Genomic DNA, 20362 nt, shown 5'->3' on the forward strand with positions numbered 1-20362 from the left:
AAAAAACTTAATTTGAATTCCAATTTCATGAGGTCAGATAACACATCCAAACAGTGCTGCCTGACACTGTCCAAGGACGTCTGTCTCAAGACTGTTACATTCACAGACCTGCTGCATTCCAGCCAAGGAACGGCAGATATGCTCAAAAGCAGTGACTTTAAATATAGCAATGTTGTTTCTTTGTAAACTCTCCATCCTCATACAAAAAGTCAACCCCACAAACCTTGTGTTTAGTGTAGTTAAATGCGAATGACAGCATTGCCTCGTGTTTAAAAGTGACACTGTTGTATTCGATTCGTCATCCGTTGAATCATAAGACACATTAAAAATTTCCAGTCCGAAGATCACATGTAAGCTCGAGTCACACAGACTTATCAGTTTAATCAGGTAATTCCAGTTATCATTTCACCAGTGACACTGCTGCTTTGCTGTGAAACTCCCTGCAAATCTGAAGCAACACTGACTTAAGAGAATGAAGTGATCACAACAAATTATATTCATGTTAGAAACGTCCGCATTTGTAAACCCAGTACTTGACTGCTGCTTCCCATCTTAAGACACACAGAGGCACCGCTTGATTTGTTCAATGGCTTTGTGAGGATCCATAGTGCAACAAATTCCAGACAAACATGGCTGCCAAGCTGCTTACTGCACAGATAAACGAGCAAAAAAACTGACTGCATATCATACAAAAAAAAAAAAAAAAAAAAATTTAGAAAACACTTTTCTGCAAGAAGTTAAACTTTGGGATTATTATATGTAGGGCGAACTCTTTGGAAGAAAAATAGCAGGAGTCCACTGCACTGGAATGATCAAACAGCTCTTTAAAAATGCTAGGCACAGAAATCGTACAAACAAGGTAAAGAGGTTATACCAAGGCCAAAAAAAATTAAATAAAATGGTATTTACACACTGAGTTAGTTAACACCTGGTCTGACCAGTGTTTTAGTGTTGCTGTATACTTAAACATCAAATGTAGTCCATCACAAAAATACAACCCAATGCTCCTGAAAGGCTGCGTCAAAAGGTTTCATACCTCTGGATCAAGTTCGTGGTTGTGAGAGTGCTGTGTGCGACTCTAACCAATAGAGGGCGATGTTGAGGAGGAAGATGAGCAACGTTAAGTGTGCCTTTGTAGGAAAACTGCCTGTCAGAGGTCTGTATGCTCCACAGTACATGAGATAAACGTTACAATTCTGCATTCAGTTCTCCCTCTTTGTCATCCTACTACTGTTTGCCTCAACTCATCGCAGGTCATCTGTCCCCACGAATGGAGCATTAATGCATGAAGTCGGCCTTTGGCATATTCCACTTTGCAATAGAAATCTTGCGCTTTTCTTGGTTCATCTCCTTCTCACACAGGTACAATAAGATAAAGACACTTGGATCATGGCGTGGGTCATAAACCGATGACCCTTTTCTAATCCTTCCTCTGTCAATCTTAGTTTGTGTAATCATCAGTCCTTTTCTTCAACCTCTCCCAATCTTGTATCTCTTCTACCATCTGGAGAATGTCTCATCGCAGTCGTCTGAGTCTCTCTCAAGGTGTCTGCGGGAGCATACTGCTGAAGATGTCTATGAGGTTGTCCAGTCCCCACAGGTAGCCGTCCTCCCTGTTGCCCTCCACCCAGGGAGTCCTGTGGTCCAGGGTCTGAGTGTCCGGCAGGAGTACCGTCTTCCCAAAGTCAATCATCCACACTCTGGCCTTCCCCGAGGCGTCGTGCACGAACAGCAGAGAGCTGCCCACAACCTGCAATCGGAGAAACCAGTGAGGCAGGTGAGTTTAGATGTGCAAGTGATTCGGTACAGGAGCTACTGATGGGATCCTATCACAATATCTTCAACCCGGCCAACGGGTTTGTTTAGAAATGATGAAACTGAGTGTGTGTGTGTGTGTGTGTGTGTGTCTCACCTCGTGTGACTTGAAGAAGTGCGACTGCTCAAGGACTGAACGTAGTTCCTCCAACCGCTTCAGGTAGAGTTTCTGAGAAAAAGAGATGAAGGGCATCAGAAAAATACATATTTTGTTGTACTTCTCTCCTCATTAATTATTAGTCTAAAACCTTTTATCCTTCCTTGATGCAGTTGCTGCTCAATAGATTTTAAGAAATGGCAGCACAGTAAATATGAAGCTACCACCAGCAGCCAGCTGGGAAAAAGGTAGCCTAGTTCCCTCGAACTTCACAACTTCCGTCTACCAGCACAAATATTAGGGCTGGGCGTTTAAACATTTTTGATACCAGGACCTTTAAAGCGATACCGATACCAAGAGAGTACTTCATTCAAGACCTATCATGGGAATGGAGTGGCGTGTAGTATAGCAATACTTTTGAATGTTTTGGTGGCATCTCGGCATACTGAACTGCTTCAAATACACTGCGCTTGACTTCACCTCACCACAGACTGTATGGGTTGTAGCTGCTGTGGCAGGAGTGTGAGCTCTGCCACGGAGACAGCTGGTGAGAGTTCGCCAGGCCACACACACAGTGACAGGGCTTACTGTTAGGAAATGTTAGCTGTGTGATGCTAACTGTTATTAACAGGTTTAACATCAGAGTTGAGCCGTCTCGGCATTGGTGGGACTCTTAAACTGCTGCTGCTGTGTTAGCTCATGCTAACCAGGCAGACGTTGAACCGACCATTAGTCGCAGAAAGTGGCTCCACTGATGGCTGCAACAGAAAGTTTGCTACTCCAGATGGGAGTCAGGACGTTCCAGAATCAGATCCCCGATTACAAAAAGGATTAAATGCAGTATCATTTGACTGGAAATGTTTTGATACTACTTGGCGCTGGCTTATTTCTGTCAATACCTAAAAGGCCCTTCCGTATATCAAAAAGTAACACATATCAGCACATATCTTTGTGTCTGTCAAGTATAAACAACAGTTAGCTGTTATGGGGGAGGTTACGCACCAAACCTAAGCAGGGAAAGATCAAACTTTTCCTTGGGAAAAAAGCCTCCTTGCTGAAAAACTGAGCAGTGACAGCAGCAGAACAAGTAACACAGTCACAAATAGTAACATACCAGAATCTGAGTGTTCCCAGCTACAAAGTCCTCCAAGGCCTGCATCACCTGCTCCCTGTGCTTTGTCTTCTTAAAGTTGGTGTTACAAGTTCCATCAGCTTTCTGTAGAAGTAAAAAAAATAAAACGTAAGACATCAAGTTTTGCTCTCCCCTGATTATTTTTTGACCTGCACAAGGACAATAATTAAGTAATTCATTTAAGCTTCCCGATTCATCTTGGCTGCAACAAATTGTTGCCTGCAGAGTGTTCAGTGCAGTATTATCAGTATTAGATTTGATCAAATTTTGTGTTTTGCGAAGGATGCAACAGGAAACAACAACAAATACCAACAAAAATATAAATTCCAATGCCACAGCTTAGATGCTGTACTTGTTCCACTGGAAAGTAAAGCAGCTGCTTTAAATGCTCGCTGAGTCATAAGATATTTCCATTCATGACAGACTTCATGCAAATCTCCAGTTATTGGTGCGGCCTGATAACCAGCCCTGGATTTATTTTTGAAAGAACAAACAGTCCCCTTTACGGCCACGCATTCAGACAAAAACTTTAATACACTGTTTTCCATTTCCTCTCCAGAGTGTGTGGTCCATCTAGTGAACAGGCTGATAAATATTTACTCCCACTGATTGATTTACATCTTGTAGAAGTATGTGTTTCTTCACTAGCACTCAGTACTAAAGCCAGGCAAGCTCATAGGACTGCGTGTCCAGGACAGCCTCTGACCTTAATGCCTTCGATGCGGAAGCCCAGGGTGGCTGTGGAGCTGAGCGTCTCCCTCCACTGCATGTATCTGGGTTTGAGGACTCCCTGCTGGGCCCTCTCCTGCTCTGTGGGGGCCCCGGGGTCCACTGCCACCATCTTCTCATACATGTCCTTTCGCAAGCGAGGACGCTCTCTGGCTTTGATCAGCTCCTCCTCCAAGTACGTCCTGAAAAAAAAAAAAAGCATTAATATTTAATTACAGTTTTTATTTCATTTTATCATTCTGTTATCCCCCCCCTTTCCTTTCTTTGCTGTTTTAGTAAGAGTTTTTCTGTATTCATTTTATGTCTTTGTTGTGCATATTTGTAATTTTCTGATTGATTTAGTCTTACTGTGCTCTTTAATCATGTGAAGCCCTTTGTTGACTACAAATACAGACATTATAAATATTCTTATATACTGTAAATATGATAAAGAAGCAAAAAACTAGTAGGGCTGTCCCCTGGAAGTCAAAGATACCAATCATCAGTTGGAGACCCCTCAGTCAACTGAGAGTCCTTCAGGTCAAGCAGTTTTCTTTCTTATTTTTTCAGTCAGTGTTCAGTGTACTTCTAAGGACGTTACAGTCCCCAGATTTAGCTGCAGAATGAGCGCTCCTCAGTTTCCCATTACAGGCAGCTGCAGACCCAGACCTAGGGTGAGTCTGAGCGAGATGGAGGCAGGTGCCCGGCGGAAAAGAGATAACATTATCTTCTACCTTCTGCTTAGAAGCAACTTAATACGGTACAGTCTGTGGCTTTCATTTGATATCTAGTGTCGGCAAAAAATGCTGCACATTTTCGTTTCTGACTAACTTGACTTGTTCACTATATTACGTTACTGTCACTGTCACACTGAACTTCCTGTTGAACCCTGTTCAAACTCTCAAACTCTATATGGAAAAAGGAACAAATAGTCTCGTATTGACCAGCAAAATATCATTAAACTGACATAATTCTGAGTTGGAAACAGTCCTAAAAACTAGTGTGTATAAAGCTCTGATAAAATCACCACTGCTGTCAACATGATCTTGGAAAATGTTTGCCACACAGTTATGTTTTTACACCCTGGATTAAGTCTTACCTGCTTCCCATCTTACAGTCCATGATGGAGGGCGAGTCAAAGTCAGCCAGCAGGTCATCCATCAGGTTATAGTCCTGCTCATCTCTCTTTACTACACCATAATAACCAGGCACGTAGGGGCGCAGTGTGTCCTCCATCAGCTTCTGTAGGCACTGCTGCTCGCACTCGCAGTATCGCTTCAACAAGCGTCCGTACTCCCCAGCCTGGAAGTTACCTTGGGGAAGGCCACAGACAAACTGAAGATTAAAGACTGAAAATAATGCATGTGTGAGGATGTTGTCCACAGCCGTGTATTTATGCTTACCTGCGTGGCCAGCTAGCTGCACCCATGGGTAACGCTTCTTGAAGGACACAACGAAGGGCGACCAGTGAACCATGGTCTTCAATTTCTGCCAGGACTTATTCTGGGAAAAGGAAATGGACAAAGAACGTCATCCTCCTTGTTACAAAAAGGTGTGGGTCGTCAAGCGAGTGACAAATCTGCAGCTGTGACTAAGCAGTACGAGGGTTTCTTTTCTGGTCACAACAAAAGCACTGAGCTAAATACAGGCAGGAGAATGATTACTCATTAAAGGAAAACATACCCTGTAGTGTGCGCACACACACACTGACACACACACCTCAGTAGACATTGGACAGCTTCTCCCCTTTAGCCAAGGCCAGGTGCACAACGTACGTGCACAGCCCATTCATAAAACATTTACCAAAGCCACCAGTGTAGTGTCGTAAAACAGAGCCTTACTGTCTGAAACTGTGTATGAAACTGTGTGTGTGTCCTGGTTATCTGCGTTGGGAAACACCAGAGTGGGGACAGTGTGCAACTGGGGCTTTGACGCAAGCACTCTGAGAGGAACATACCATCACTTGATTAGAACATGTGTGTGTGGGAAATCACAACAAACACACAGCCAGGTTAGGATGGGAATGTATGTGTGTGTGTGTGTGTGTGTGTGTGTGTGTGTGTGTGTGTGTAATCTTGTCCTTGGCTCCTTCTTTGCAGTCTTTCTAATCACACCATCCATCTGTTTTTGTGTGGTACATTCAAACATACTTTATATTTAACACAGAAAACAGTAAGTGTGGCAGCGCAAACGGGTTAATGTGAGTAATAAAACATTGGAACAAGAGGCTATAACAATAAAAGTAATCTTTTTATAACTAAATGACTAGTATGAATGGCTGTGCTGCTCCCTGCCAAGCCTATCTCTGCCATGTTTACATGTCAGCCTATCTCTGCTCTCCTCACATGCATTCTTTCCACAGCTGCTCTGTTGAAACTCTGTCACAATAAAACAGTCTTAATGCAACAGAAACGGCAGGCTCTGTGTTTAACTTAGTAGAAGAAGAAAAAACAGACGTTATTTGAGTTTGAGGAGTGCTGCTTTGTCAACTCCTGCTGTTTTAAGACCCAGGAATTGAGCCTCTCAATCAGCTTCTTACTATAAGCAAAGGAGTTCTAAAAGTTTCTTATTTAGTAAGCATTACGTCATATGTTATTGAGAAAAACCATTTAGTGTTGATTCCTTGTGATGGGAAACTGTGCAACATGCTCGCGCTCCGTCAGACAGCTGGTCAGCGTCAGGATTTCAAAGAGACACGAGGCAGAGAGGAGAGAGTGAGTACGAGACACCTGTGACCTGAGACTTTTAATCCCATCAACAGATTAACCCCAGCATAACCTCTACCACTGCCAGCGCACTGGATGGTGATGAAACATGGGAACGCCAACTGCACTTCGTCACCACGTTTGAAATATGACATAATTTCCTCTCACTCATTTTGACATGTTGCACTGAATTAACAGGACGCTGTACTTGTGATCCATGCATAAGCATGCCAGGGCATTGAAGGACTTGCAAATTGATCTGCAATTTGCCTGTAGAGCTGCAACGATTAGCCAATTAATCGATAAGCGATTGAAAGAAAATTAATCACCAACTATTTTGATAATCGAATGTCATTTTTCAAGTGAAAATGTCAAACATTTGCTGGTTCCTGCTCCTTAGATGTGAGAATTTTATGATAGTAAATGAAGAGTTTTGGGGTTTTAGACTGCTGGTTGGACAATTTTTTCACAATTTATAAATGAAACAGTGAATTGATAACCGTGAAAATTATCGGCAGATTAGTCAGTAATGAAAATAATCTTTAGTTACAGCCCTATTTGAAATTCTTAAATGAAAATCAGTAGGTTTTCCATGGTAGGCAGTATGAGTGGGAATCACCAGAGGCCCCATGATACGATATTATCAAGATACACAAGTCACGATACAATATTATTGCGATTTTAAATGTGTTGTGATGAAATATATTGCGATATACTGCGATTTATTACCTTTTTCGGTGGCAAATTACATCCCCAAAGGAAAACTTTTTCAACATCAACAGTTTTATCGAATGAAATAAAGTCATTCAGTCATGTTTATTGCAGCAAAATGTATCGAGTAGACGAGTGTTTTTTTTTTATGCATACCTTCCTTCTCACCTTTAGATCCAGCTGTATGACGATGCAACCTTGACTTTAAACTCTTGAAAGACTGAATATAGTCTTCAGAAAAAAATATATAAATGTCTTTGCCTTGCCAGCTTGTATCATTTGTTCCCTGCCTAACCCTGTTCCACCTAAAGGTCAACATGCAATCCACCTTCAGACACTCCACCCGGTCAGTACAGTAAAACTGTCGTCAGCGCTTGGCCTCCAAAGTGCTGCAGTAAGGGATAATGATGAACCTGTTATGTAAAGTTCATAACACAAGAGTCTATAGGACAGTGAGGACACTCCTCGCCCTCTTCTCACCCCTGTGTAGAGGGGGCGAAATACTTACATGTACTGTAGATATGTTTATGTGGGGGTGATTTTCCAGTTTATCGTACTTGAATATTTAAGACATGTTTAAGTAGTATTTGGTTCTGAATTAACAAACATATTTTAGCTTTGATCAGTGTGTTTAAATTTGAGGTCTTCTGGGGGGGTGCTGGATTTATGCAACTATCAATGAACGTCATATTACTGCATCAGACTGATGCTTCCTGCCTGCTGGACCAACACACTGCACAAGATCAGTTATTAGAAACCGCCAACACTGTAGTCTAAAAATAATCTTCGAAGGTAACATCTGTTTGTGGACAAAACACAAACTGTGTTTACCCATCAGACCACAGTAACCTGTGTTTCTCTTCCTATTTTTACTATTATTAAGCTCCATTTCTCCTCCTCAGGGACAGATGAAAGTCCAGCGGGGGCTGACAGGAGAGGAGGGTGAAGCTGACACCCTAAATCTACAGCCTCTCCTCTTTCACTTCTCTTATCTTCATGCCATCAGGCCCTCTCTCTCTAATTGCTTTGAGTTGACAGCTTAATGTGTTGCCTCTGTGGGGTCAAATGTATCCGACTAAAATTACCAGTCACAGCCAGAGCTAATGTTGCTCATGGAGGTGTTTGGACAAGAGACAACCCTGGAAATGAAGTGTAAAAAAGCCAGGACTGTTGTTTCACTTCGAACAGAACAAACTGTGTACCAGTACTGCTGTCTCATCCTGCCTTCTCATCCCACACGGCCCAGCTTTTTAAAACACTGAGGTCATATTTCACCTCTCACAGTTCATCCTACACCATTTCTTTTTCTGTTATATAACTCAGGGATATATAACACAGAGATCATTTCATCATTCTTTGTTTTATAAGCTTCTTCTTCACTTCCCAAAGATGTTCCTCCATCGCAGTATTTATATTCCCACCACTGCTGCATGTCGCCACCACTTACTCTCAGTCAATCATCATTTTATCCTCCCAGCGGAATTCTCTAGTATTATCTTCACTGTTATCACACTCTAATCCCCTTTGATATCAATCTGGGAAATGTCTCTGGTGTTCTGGTAGGATCCCAGTGTGGTGCAACAATGGTCATGGAGGACGTCAGGCTGACCACAAGAATGTCTCTTTACAGTGTCCCTTTCTTCACCTTCACTAACACACGCATAGACTCATGATCAAGTAGGAGTAGGAGGTTTGAGTAATGAGCTTTGGTGGGAAAGTAAGAATCATTACTGAAAGTATATACTATGTTATTTGCCCCCAAAACTGCTCTAACTAGTGCTCATGCTAGTTTTTGGTAGCAGTCATTATTAGCTGAAGCTAATCTTTCAAACTAAAAAACTGCTTAATAACTTGGCAGCTCAACATAAATACAGTGGATTTTTTTCTTTCTTCTAAATTAGTTTTCATTACAAGTAACTCATTTCTTAGTCTGTAACCAAACAACACTGAATATTAAATGTAATATTTTTGGTACAATCATCTTAAAATTACGTTTTATATTTGAGGACAAAAGCTAAAGCCTTCAACAACAACATAACTCCACATTACTGACAAGTACTGTTGCCAAATTTAGCAATTAATCGCTTCAGAATACCTGAACCTGCTTCTGCAGTATCGATATGCTGGTACCAACTGCGCTTTCTCACTTTCTCTTATTGTTAATGTTGGTTACAGTCATTAACTGTTAGCTGGTCCCTGCTACTGTCCAAGAAAAGAAAAGTCGGCATTGTCATGATATACTACTATACTAGGGCTGCAACGATTAGTCGACTAATCGATGACTAATTGACTATTAAAATAACCGGTGACTATTTTAGTAGTTGACTAATCGGTTTGAGTCATTTTCAAAGAAAAGTACTATAAAAGTACCCCAAAATACTCTTACTGCAGCTTCTTACGTTCAGATATTGTTAGCTTTACACACTCTCCCATGACGATGAACTAAAACCCTTTGGCGTGTGTACGAAACAAGACATTAGATTTGGGGTTTGGGAGAGACAGACTGACATTTTTCAACATTTTAACACATTTTTCGATAAAATGATTAGTCAGCTAATCGAAGAAATAATCAACAGATTAGTCGACAATGAAAATAATCGTTAGTTGCAGCCCTACACTATACTATTAATATATAAATCAATGTTATGCCCTCAATGTTTAATCTTTTTCCTGTGGTAATTTACCCTCTGGAGTCCACGGACGCGCCGGTGTGTCAAAATCACATGACCAATTTAAAATGATGTAGCAGCAAGACGCAGCCTCGCTGAGTCACCTTGTGTCGAACTTCAAACTATATACCAGTTTTAGATTGTGTTGATAGGCCAAGTAAAACCAGACCTGATAGGCCAAGTAAAACCAACCCTGATAAATAATTTACGCCATACTTTTTCCTGAATTTTGTCGCCATGTTTGGTGCAGGAACAAATGGTAAAAACGGGCTTTTAAGGTATTTTGAGATGTTGCACTCGGAGGTTGTGGACACAGACCTCTGAAATGTACCTAATAAGCTCTGTCATTGATCAGCTGGCTGGTTTTGTAAACTTAAGGAAGGACTATACTCGGTTGCCAGTTTATTAGGTACACCTACCAACTTGTAAATTTCAAGTTTGAGAATTTGACTGTTTGCATAAAGTATTACATACAGCCTGAAGCATGTTGATCCTGCTGGCTGGCTTATTGGCTTCTTAACCCAGATAGAGAGATCACCACAGTCACACAGCACTACCTCCATACTGCGTGCTTAACAACAATGACATACTGTCACAGCCACGAGGGACTGGAATATCTATCACATTTACATTTGAATACCAAAACTGCTCACCCACGTTTGATATAATCTGCACTCATCATCATGAGTGTATGCACTCGACAGTCTGCATCACTGCTCTGGATAAAATGTGCCACTTTCTATTTCTTACCTGGCAGACAGAGCAGTAGTGTAGGAGGAGGCAGGCACAGACACAAGCACACACAGCCCCGGAGACGAAGCGGGAACGTAGCCAGCACAAAATACTCGGCACCATCAGCCCAGGGTCTCCCCAGACGAGCTCGTCCAGGACCGTGTGCCTCTCTGTCAGCCTGAGATCCTTCACAGTCATCTATAACCTTCTTTGCCGCTAGCTCTGAGCTAATGCTGCGTCTTACTCCAGGTATTCAGCTTCAGTCAAGTCTGTAAACCCTTGCTGTAAACCGAGGCTTGTGTCGCCTGGTAAATAATCCTCCTCTGTTATGAGCTCACACTAATTTCTCACACTGACCCCCTTCTCCCTCACACAGCTTCGTTTTGTCATCCCAATTCACTATTTCTCCCGTTTCGACATCCTATCACTCCTCCACTTCCTCTCTTGACTTTCTCAATGTATCTCCTCCGCTGTCATCGAGTGTATCCACACACCTAAAGCTGTCATGTCACTCTCTCATTCCACCGTCTGCCTGCTTGAACTAGTTCGCTTTCCTTATACTCCCTGCCCTAAATCACTCACTCACTCTCCCTGGGGGTACAACCTCCACACAATGAACTGTCTTCTCTTTCCCTTCAGTCTCACCTTTGTTCTTCTCCTCTCTCTCTCATCCCCTAATCCCCACGGGGCCTAGTCTGAGCCCCACGCTGAGCCAATCTCCTGCCAGAATCGTGGGGGTAGGGACAACAGGCCTTCCCATACCCTCCCAGTGCTCTCCTTTTGTCTCCATGTCAAATTCCACAGGACTATGTAACCTACAGAGGTGTGCGTGTGTGTGTGTGCGTGTGTGTGTAGAACCTGTCAGACGACTATCATCGGCTACAGGAGTGACTACATGTGCATACACTGAGGGTGTTTTCAGGTACTGTCAGAGCTCTATTTTCAAAACTACTTCGCTGCTTTAAAACCACTTCCCGTTCCCTTGATTCAAGTCTCCAGCGTTAAAACAGCTCGGCTGTGGTGGGCCACTGAGCTAACAGAGGGTGGCATGACTTTAAAACACACCTTCAGAAAAGACACTTAAAATACAAGTGTATATTTATCTCCTCTGAGCTTGTCCACGTGTGTCGTCTCTGTCTAATCCTGTATGTGTATAAGTGCTGAAACAATTAATCGGTTCATCAGAGTAATGATTTGTGTCATTTATCAAGGAAACACATGACATTTGCTGTAAATAAAATAATTTGGGGTTTACAGCTGGTCAGACAAATAAAAGAAGGCATTTCATGATGTCACCTTGACCTCTCAGAACTCCTGATGGCCGTTTATCATTTCTAGAAATTATTTTATACTATTATTTATGGATTAAATGATTAATTTTATAAATAACTCACCAAATAATGATAATCCAATGATAAAATATATGATAGTATAACACTCTCAGGGTCTACAAACTGCATTGAGTACCATTAATTTTGATAGAAGTACACTTTGCTAATGTTACCTACATACTTTTACTTAAATTATATTTTGAATGCAGGACTATTGCTTCTAAGTCAAGTATCTGAATACTTCCTCCACCAGTGATTCACGCTGTCACGCTGTAAAAATACAGTTGTTTATAAATATAATGGAATTCTTTTTTTTTTCTTTTGCTTTGTATCACGGATTTTGTGTAAGTGCCGACTGTGGGAGTGATGTGTGGGACTCTGTATAATGCGTGACACGGAAAACAAGTCTGCGATTGTGGCTCATGTGAATAAGCACGCATAAATAAGGAGAATCATCATCACGTGTAGGCTACATGTTCAAAGTTTCAGTGCATGTTTTTGTCTTGTTTTTGTGTCCGCTTACCCTCATTTTCCTCTTGTTTTCTGTTCCGCTGTGAGTCTCACAGGGTTTCGGGGCAAAAAATATCAAGGGGGCAGAAAAAGTGTCTCATAATATGACATTTATTTATAAAATAATATGTGCTTTGTTGGCTGAGCAGACATTTGTAGGGAATTAACATCTAATAACATTCAAATGTCAGGGACAGAGTAGATACTGTGTGTGTGTGAGAGAAAGAGAGAACAAGACAAGGAGAGAAAAAAAGTACCATATATGGCAACGATGTTGCCTAGCAACCGGCTCTGCCTTCAGCCCAATTTTCCATGACACACACTGAACTCTGAATGCAACACGGCATCGCTGTAAGTGTGTGCGTCTCTTAGAGTATGCATGTTTGAGCAAGTATCTGCTCACCTCACCGAGCCTACAAAATGTAACTGGTTTGGCTGGGAGCTTACAGCAACGTGGCCACGGCTCACCTCAAGCCAGTAACAACAAACACACACCCTCCGCCTGTTAATTACTGTATGACGGACAACACAGCTTTTACTCAACTGTGAGAGGACAAAACGTGCCCATTAAAACACAGTTCTTATCAGAAACCACAGGCTAACGTCATTCTGTTTGTTACAAAAGCTCAAGTGCAACTCCTGGGGTTGCTCATTTCCTGGCTGACGGTGTAATAGCCAGGAACTGACACTGTCCACTGACCTGCTGGTTCAGATGATCATTACTGTAACCGGCAGCCGATCTATAAGTCTGGCATGTGGAGGAATGTTATGGTGATAGACAACATGATAGACTGATCCAGGGGAGACATTTCGAATGTTATAATGGGAGATGGATTCTTACTGTTTTTATCTATTATAATTTCCCCTGATACTCTCTGGCACGACAAAGCTGGGATAGAAATGGCATCTTTATTTGAATAAGGAAAAGACAGTAGCCTTCAAAACCACAGGGTGAAGTATCACAATATGTACAAAGCTGAAACTATTCGTCAGTTAATAAATTAATGGGGAGCTCAATTATTTTGGGGTTTTTAAAAGTTTATATATTATTCTGTAATTTCCAGTCGTGTTCCTGATGATTCAAATCTGAAAATTCAAGTTTTGGTTTAAGTGTACGTCTTCTTCTTAAATGCTGTTTCCAAGCCCTTCTCAAAACTTCTTCCCACAAGACCTGACGTAGGTTTCAGCACAGTGTCGATGCTATGTATAAACCCACGTATTGCTGGAGACATCACGTTAGTTCGATCTGAAATTCACACTGTAACAAGCAAACAATTGAGTTGGCAGTAGACCAGCAAGTCCCGTGTGCTGTGAGGTAAAAGGTAAGGTAGGGATCAGCGCTATAGCCTACATCACCACTTACTGGTTACAGCTAAGTGGGTGTTTCCATTTGAATAACAATGTTGATGCTACATGTAAGCCCACGTACTGCTGAGGAGGCCACGTTAGTTTGGTACTGAAATTCACACTATAACAAGCAAACAATCAAGTCAGTGGTAGACCAGTAAGTCCTGTGTGGTGGGGCAAAAGGTAAGGTAAGGATTAGTGCTATAATACGTCACTGAACCATTTGGTTGGCTTGGCACCATTTGAATAACAAAGAAAATAACACAGACAGACCTGCCCTGTCACAGAGAAATATTCAGCAGCTATGTTAATAATTGGATGTTTGTTTCAATAACTTTTAAAGCAAAAACTCCAAATGCTCTCAGCTTCTTTAAGGTGATGATTTGCTTATTTTCTCTGTTTTTATAACATTATAGACTGAATCTTTTTGTGTTTTAGACTGGTGGATGGACAAAACAAGACATCTGAAGAGGAGAATGTCACCTCAGGCTCTGGGAAATAATAATGGGCACTTTTCCAATATTTGCTTCTTTAACACATAATAAGCAGAATAATCAGGAATGATAAGACGTTAAAAATAATGAGGCCAGAATCGAAATTATCCAAATGTTTAAATGTCAATTGGTTAAGGTGTTCTGACTACACACTCTAAAAAAGACTTATAACAAACTTTTAAAAAAATTAAGTTAACAATGTGCATTCATCTTCTTAAGTATATCCTATGAGTCTTTTAAATCTGACAAACTCAAATAGCTTAGTACAACCAACATGATTTGCTTGCACTCCAAAACATTTAATCCAGTTGAATCAACTTAATATTCATCCAAAGGTTGTGTTGATATTTAGTTGTTAAACTAACTTATTTATTTTAATTCCACCGTACTGAAAATAAGCTGTCAACTGACTAAAACACATTTATGAAACAAACTTAATTTTTTTAATACTGAAAAACCTGTTTATTTTAAGTGTCAATAATGTAAGATTTATGTTTAATTTATGTTTTAACTATGCCAACTGTGCTAACATAATATTAAGAGAATGAAGTTTAGCCTGTTTGTTGTTAGAGTAGAATATTTTTTGATGATATGTGATATATTTATGTTTTGCCTGTTATGTCTGCGTTATAAGTGTTTAAATTTTACATGTAGACAAGAGAATAATGCTGATCAAAGTGCATTGTCCCTTTAAAAATAAATAAAACATTGATTTGGGATATTTAAATAAATGTGTATTTTGAATTTGGGGGCTTTTTCCACCCCACAATGATATTTAAGTGTTCGGTGCAGCTGCCAGTTATAGCATAACGGTGAAAATATGTAAGAGCGGGGGTTCTGGGTGGTCTGAACTGCACTGAAATTAGACTGAAGTCACTTTTTCTCTGTGTCATGTCTTCCTCTTTCTCTGGAAAAAAAGAAATAAAATACCAGATGAGGGTGGAGTGTCTACTGTGGAAACATAACTGTGGCTTCATTATTAAAAAATATGAGCACAGCTTCTGCCAGGTTCGTATGATTTGAGCAGCGCAGTATGAATGGCATGCTGACGGTTGAACATCTTTCAAGATGCCTGCCTGGTGACGTATCCTGTACAGAAAACCTGGACATTCAGGATTCACACGCTGCGGAGAAGAGAAGCGGAGATACTGGAAAACTGAAGTGGAGACATCCTGTTTTTAAGACTTGTCTCATTCCAAGCATTTCGAGTTGACATCAAAGCCTCCTGACTCAGGGGGGAAACAGCACAACTTCCTACTTGGAAACTTTAAACTCTCCGGCTGATGTCTGGAGGAAAGGAAACCCCAAAGCCTCTGACGCTGCAAACTAATTTCTAAATTGCCATGACAGCATCTTTATTCATACACTGTACAGTGCTGAAGTGGTGGCTGTAATGGGATGACAAATAATTCAAATATGTATCTAGATAGTGTCTAAATGGTCCTCGCTCTGAGCTCAACAGAGCCATGTGACCATGAGCCATGGTACTAAAAGCACAGAGAAGTGGGGGTTGGAGATAAGAGGCGGTTTCCTCTCCCCTGGTTTAAATTTGTTATATTGTGGGTTATTATCAGGGTTTTGCGTGAGTCCAACCTTTCAGGCTTTGATGCACACGTTAGAAAAACTAAAAGCTATTTAATGTCATCACTGACATTTCAAACCATGAGACACACACTGTGCAGCAAAGCTCCTGACTGGGGCCACTTTTTTTTGGCATTTGCAGAACAGCAATAAACTACCCTAAAACATCAGTATGACATATTTGAGCAGCTTTCATGTATCTGACCACTGATTTTTTGACCAAGAACAGTGTGGCTAAGGTGACATCTGGCAGCCTATATCAACACACAGTGACTGATGTGACTGACACTGTGCATGTGCATCTGAGCACAGCAGCCGCGCATCAGTAGATAAGGAAATACATGTTTGTGGAGTGTGTCTTGGTTGTTGGCCTGCATGTGTCCTGCATGCTGTGTGTGCAATGTGCATGGAGCTGCACACACTACTTTCTGTTCCATTGTTTATCTCATACCAGCTCCTTTGTAACAGTGGTAGTCATGCTCCTGACGCCATGGCTTGTACAGCTGAGGAATGGTCACGCACTGTATACCTGTCATGATGGTCAATTGTGCAATATTTGCATTTGTAATTTTTTGGTAGCCAGAGCTGTAAAACCTGTTTGCTGCACAGACAGCGGCTCATATTGTCACTCCTGTTAGTTGTGTAACTGCACACTAAATTTGAGGGTTTGTTGTTGAAAACACTTGGAAAAGACACTCACCCCTGTCCCATCGTCCGGGCTGCACATGGACCGGGCAGGAGACAGACTGGACTCGATGTCGCTCCCGGTGAAGTCGTCCTCGGACTCCTCGAAGGATGAGGCGGAGGACAGGCCGATGGAAGAGGAGTTGGACAGCTTTCTAGGTGAGCGCATGAGCGCAGGAGACCCTCCGCAGCCGCTGTCCGAGCAAGGGGACTCATCGTCGGGGTGGGGATCCAGACACGAGCCGGTGCTGAGCTCCGTGCGGACGGTCAGCTGGGTGGGTGTCACCTGAGGACGGGTCGGACTGGGGTCTCTGGTTATGATGAGTTTGGGTATGGTTCCTGGATAACTTTGGCCCCCTGTGGGACCCCGAGGGGCCTCATTAGAGTCCTTACTTTCAATAGGACAACAGTTGTTGCTGTCACCAGCCGCTTTGGGCCGACATGACACGGTACTACAGTCACTTTTTGTCATCTTAACCTCCGCGTGGTCGTCCGTTCGCGACAGCCCCGTGTCCAACGGTTGATCCGGGGCCAGGCGAGAGAAAGTCCGCTTAGAGTCCGGGACAGAGGTGAGCAGCGGGGCTGCACTCACACTAGTCCCCGTTAAATCCTCAGATACAAAGCGACCCTGGCTGTTTCCCCCCAGAGGCTGATCATCCATGGCCCTCGTCGGGGGATCCGAGGCATTGTCCTCCCGCCCGGTTTTCGGCTCCTCGCAGCCCGCTCCGCTGACTTCGCTGGTCCGCGTTTCCAAGCCAGACGCATCGGACGAGCCAGCCGCTGCCTCTCGGTTCACGACGCCTTGGACAGCCTCGACATTACCATCCAGGCCAGGTGGGGTCTCGAAACAACCCGGGGATGCTCGATGTTCCCCAACCGTCGATACAACCTCGTCCCTGGGCAACTTTCCTACTCTGTGATCGCGGCGCGTTGCTGGATCTCCGGCTCCGTTTCCGCACCCTAGATCCGCTTCAGTTTGACTGGAGTCTCGCTTTCTCCTTCCCAGACACGATAACACTTTATTTTTCATCGGATTCCTGTTTAGCTGCTCACCCCGTCGCTTCTCTCCGCTCCCAAAGCCGCAGATACCGAGTCGCTGCTGGGCTGTGTCTCCTGCTCTCCACTTCGCTCTGCCGGGGGTGGCGGTGCTGTGCGATAGATCCGAGCGAGTTTGGCCCATCCTGCATGCCGTAGCCTGGTAGTAACGCTGAGTACCTGACACACCCTCAGTGCTTCAATTTGAAAAGAATTGAAACCACTTAAACCGTGACTCCTACAGTGAACAGTAAGCCATTAGTCACACAATCCATGTATTACGCCTGGGAAAACTTCAATTGTTCCATCCTCTTTTTCCACCTTGTTCAAATCTGTGAGAACAAACAGATGAATAATTTATCACACACTGACTTCATGCACAGTTTCATACCACAACAAACACACCCTCTTAGTCTACAAGTCCATTAATCAGACTGATAGTGTAATCATTAACAGCTCACATAAAGGCACCTGCATATTCTTAACAGACACAGTAAACACTGTCTGTCATTAATCAGAGTTTCTGACCAAAGAATGCCAATTAATCTGTGATTTATGATATCAGTTTTGATAAAAATCAGATATTATTTCCTGGAGCAGGACATAGAAAATGGCAGGGGGAAAATCAAATCACATGCACTGGCACATAAAGTATATTCACAGGAAAATACGACAAGAGGAGTGATTTAAATGTGACAGAAATTCAAGATGTTCAGGAGTTTCAGGCTCAGTTTTACCAGAATTAGTCAGAGTAACACTGCCCTCCTGTGTCTGGACACTATGTCAGAGTAGGCTTGTATCACCACAGCATTTTATTTAGAGCCTAATGGCTATCTGTTAAGTGTATTGTCTTATAAAAGTGCAAAAAAGTACATTAAATATGATGAAAAAGCTGTGGAACAAAGCATTAATGTGAACAAGTTAAACTACAGAGGCAACGTTGACTCAATTATACATGGCATGTATAATTGAGTCAACGCCTATGATAGGCCTATTTCTTTTCAGCCAATTCTGTATTTCAGAACAACTAAGGATTCTCATTATTGATTGAACTTTATCGATAAATGTTTTACTTTTACATATTTGTTCCAGTAATAGATGAATCATTAGCTGAAGAAGATGGCAGAAAAAAGAAAATATGTCTATCGCCGAGCCCAAGGTGATGCCTTCAAGTCTTCCAAAACAACTTTATATTCTAGATGCTTTTTTAAAAAGAAAATCCTCACAGTTAAATACCTGGAACTAGCAAATATTTGGGTGTTTTTGCTTAATAAACTACTTCAATCAGCACTGAACAAGTGTCAAACACAGGCAGGCATGTCAAAACACAGCAATACAAACAGCAGGTGGGGTTAACATCTATTATTTGGTCCTAATTTACAGTGAAATACTGTCTGTAAAATGGAAAACATCAAGGTGAATGACACATTCCTCTATGCATGGTCACAAATTCCAGCCTACGGACACCTATTTCCAAACTGCTGTTTTCACACCACATTAGATTCCAGCTTTTCTCCTATTAAAACACACGTCATCATTTTATATGACATACAGTCCAGCTGCTGAGTGTTACACACTGTCATTTACTGTGACGGCACGACAGTCACCCTGCTGTCAGGAAGGAATGCTCAAAGAAAGGAAACAAGACAGGAAGGATAACAATGGAAAGAACAGCTCATAGCGAACCACACATTCAATAACATTCTTGTGCAATGTAAATCATAAATAATCATACAGAATGACTCACGACGGGAGCAATGACTGACTGAGAGCCTTGAGCCATGCTGACACTTAACAGATTCTTTTAAACACCAAGGGTGTGCATACATGCACACACACATGCTCCAACAGTGACACACAATTTATGGGAAGATGGTCCCTCCCTGGCACACATATAAAACAATAAAAAGATCTGTGATGACTTAACGGTTGAATCAATGAGTCACACAGTGCCTATCTTGTTATCTCAAAGACACACTTTGTAGCCACAGTCAAAATAGTTTTGTTTTGCTTTACTCTAGAAATTAACTTTAAAGAAAATACATGCAATAAGGGTAGGTTAGTGGGCAGCAAAGTAAGCACTAAGATATTTCGAGGACGGAAATGTTGTCCAATAACTTTTGACTTAATCTAGCCTATATGTTTAGTGACATGTAAGCCTGTGGCAATACAGTGACACCCAACACGACTTCCTTAAACTCATTTTAAAGTGGCTACAGATCAAACAAAACAGACTAAGTTTCTGTATTAACTGTGATTAAGTTCAATAAATAAATAAAATGTGAGCTGGTAGACAGCTAAAACCACATTACACATTAAAAACTATCAGTCAAAACTTACCAGACGGATCCCGAGTTCCTCCTGAGGTGTGTGTGAAGCTGTGTGTGAAGTGTGTGAAGCAGCTGTTAAAGTCTCTGACGGAGATGTGGAGGTTTATAACGTTACAGCAGGGTGAAGGGGATGTGTCTGTGGCTTATCTATGTGTGTGTGTGTGTGTGTGTGTGTGTGTGTGTGTAGTATCAGCATGTGGTTAGAGTGAAAGAGGAAACGCTCGTCAAAACAGGAGCAGGTCTATGTAACGTTCAGACTCCGAAATACGTTAACTCACCTGAACTGACATAAGACTTTAGATTTATTCTGTGGCTAACAACACGTCTGGTGACTACTTGACAGTACTACACATGAGGGTGTCACAGTGCTGCCTTCAAATGCTCCCCGAAATTTCCGATTGAGGTTCACAAAATGCGTGTTTGATGCCTTAAAATGTAATTACTAAATCGAAAAAGTTACCTGTAAAGTTAGCAAATTTAC

General features: G+C 42.0%; 1 protein-coding gene across 1 annotated transcript; it reads right to left on the minus strand.

The window, feature by feature from the left end:
• Nucleotides 1–275: 275 nt before the first annotated feature.
• itpkcb (inositol-trisphosphate 3-kinase Cb) lies at nucleotides 276–20015 on the minus strand. Its single transcript, XM_049575992.1, has 8 exons — nucleotides 19892–20015; nucleotides 16533–17883; nucleotides 5156–5255; nucleotides 4852–5065; nucleotides 3751–3955; nucleotides 3027–3128; nucleotides 1913–1984; nucleotides 276–1750 (listed from the first exon to the last, which is right to left on the minus strand). The coding sequence occupies exons 2-8, from the start codon at nucleotides 17694–17696 to the stop codon at nucleotides 1541–1543; spliced, it is 2067 nt and encodes a 688-aa protein (XP_049431949.1). The 5' UTR covers nucleotides 17697–17883; nucleotides 19892–20015; the 3' UTR covers nucleotides 276–1540.
• Between the last annotated feature and the right edge of the window lie 347 nt (nucleotides 20016–20362).

Source organism: Epinephelus fuscoguttatus, linkage group LG5 (genome assembly GCF_011397635.1).
Source record: "Epinephelus fuscoguttatus linkage group LG5, E.fuscoguttatus.final_Chr_v1".
In the NCBI taxonomy this organism is placed as follows: Eukaryota; Metazoa; Chordata; class Actinopteri; order Perciformes; family Serranidae; genus Epinephelus; species Epinephelus fuscoguttatus.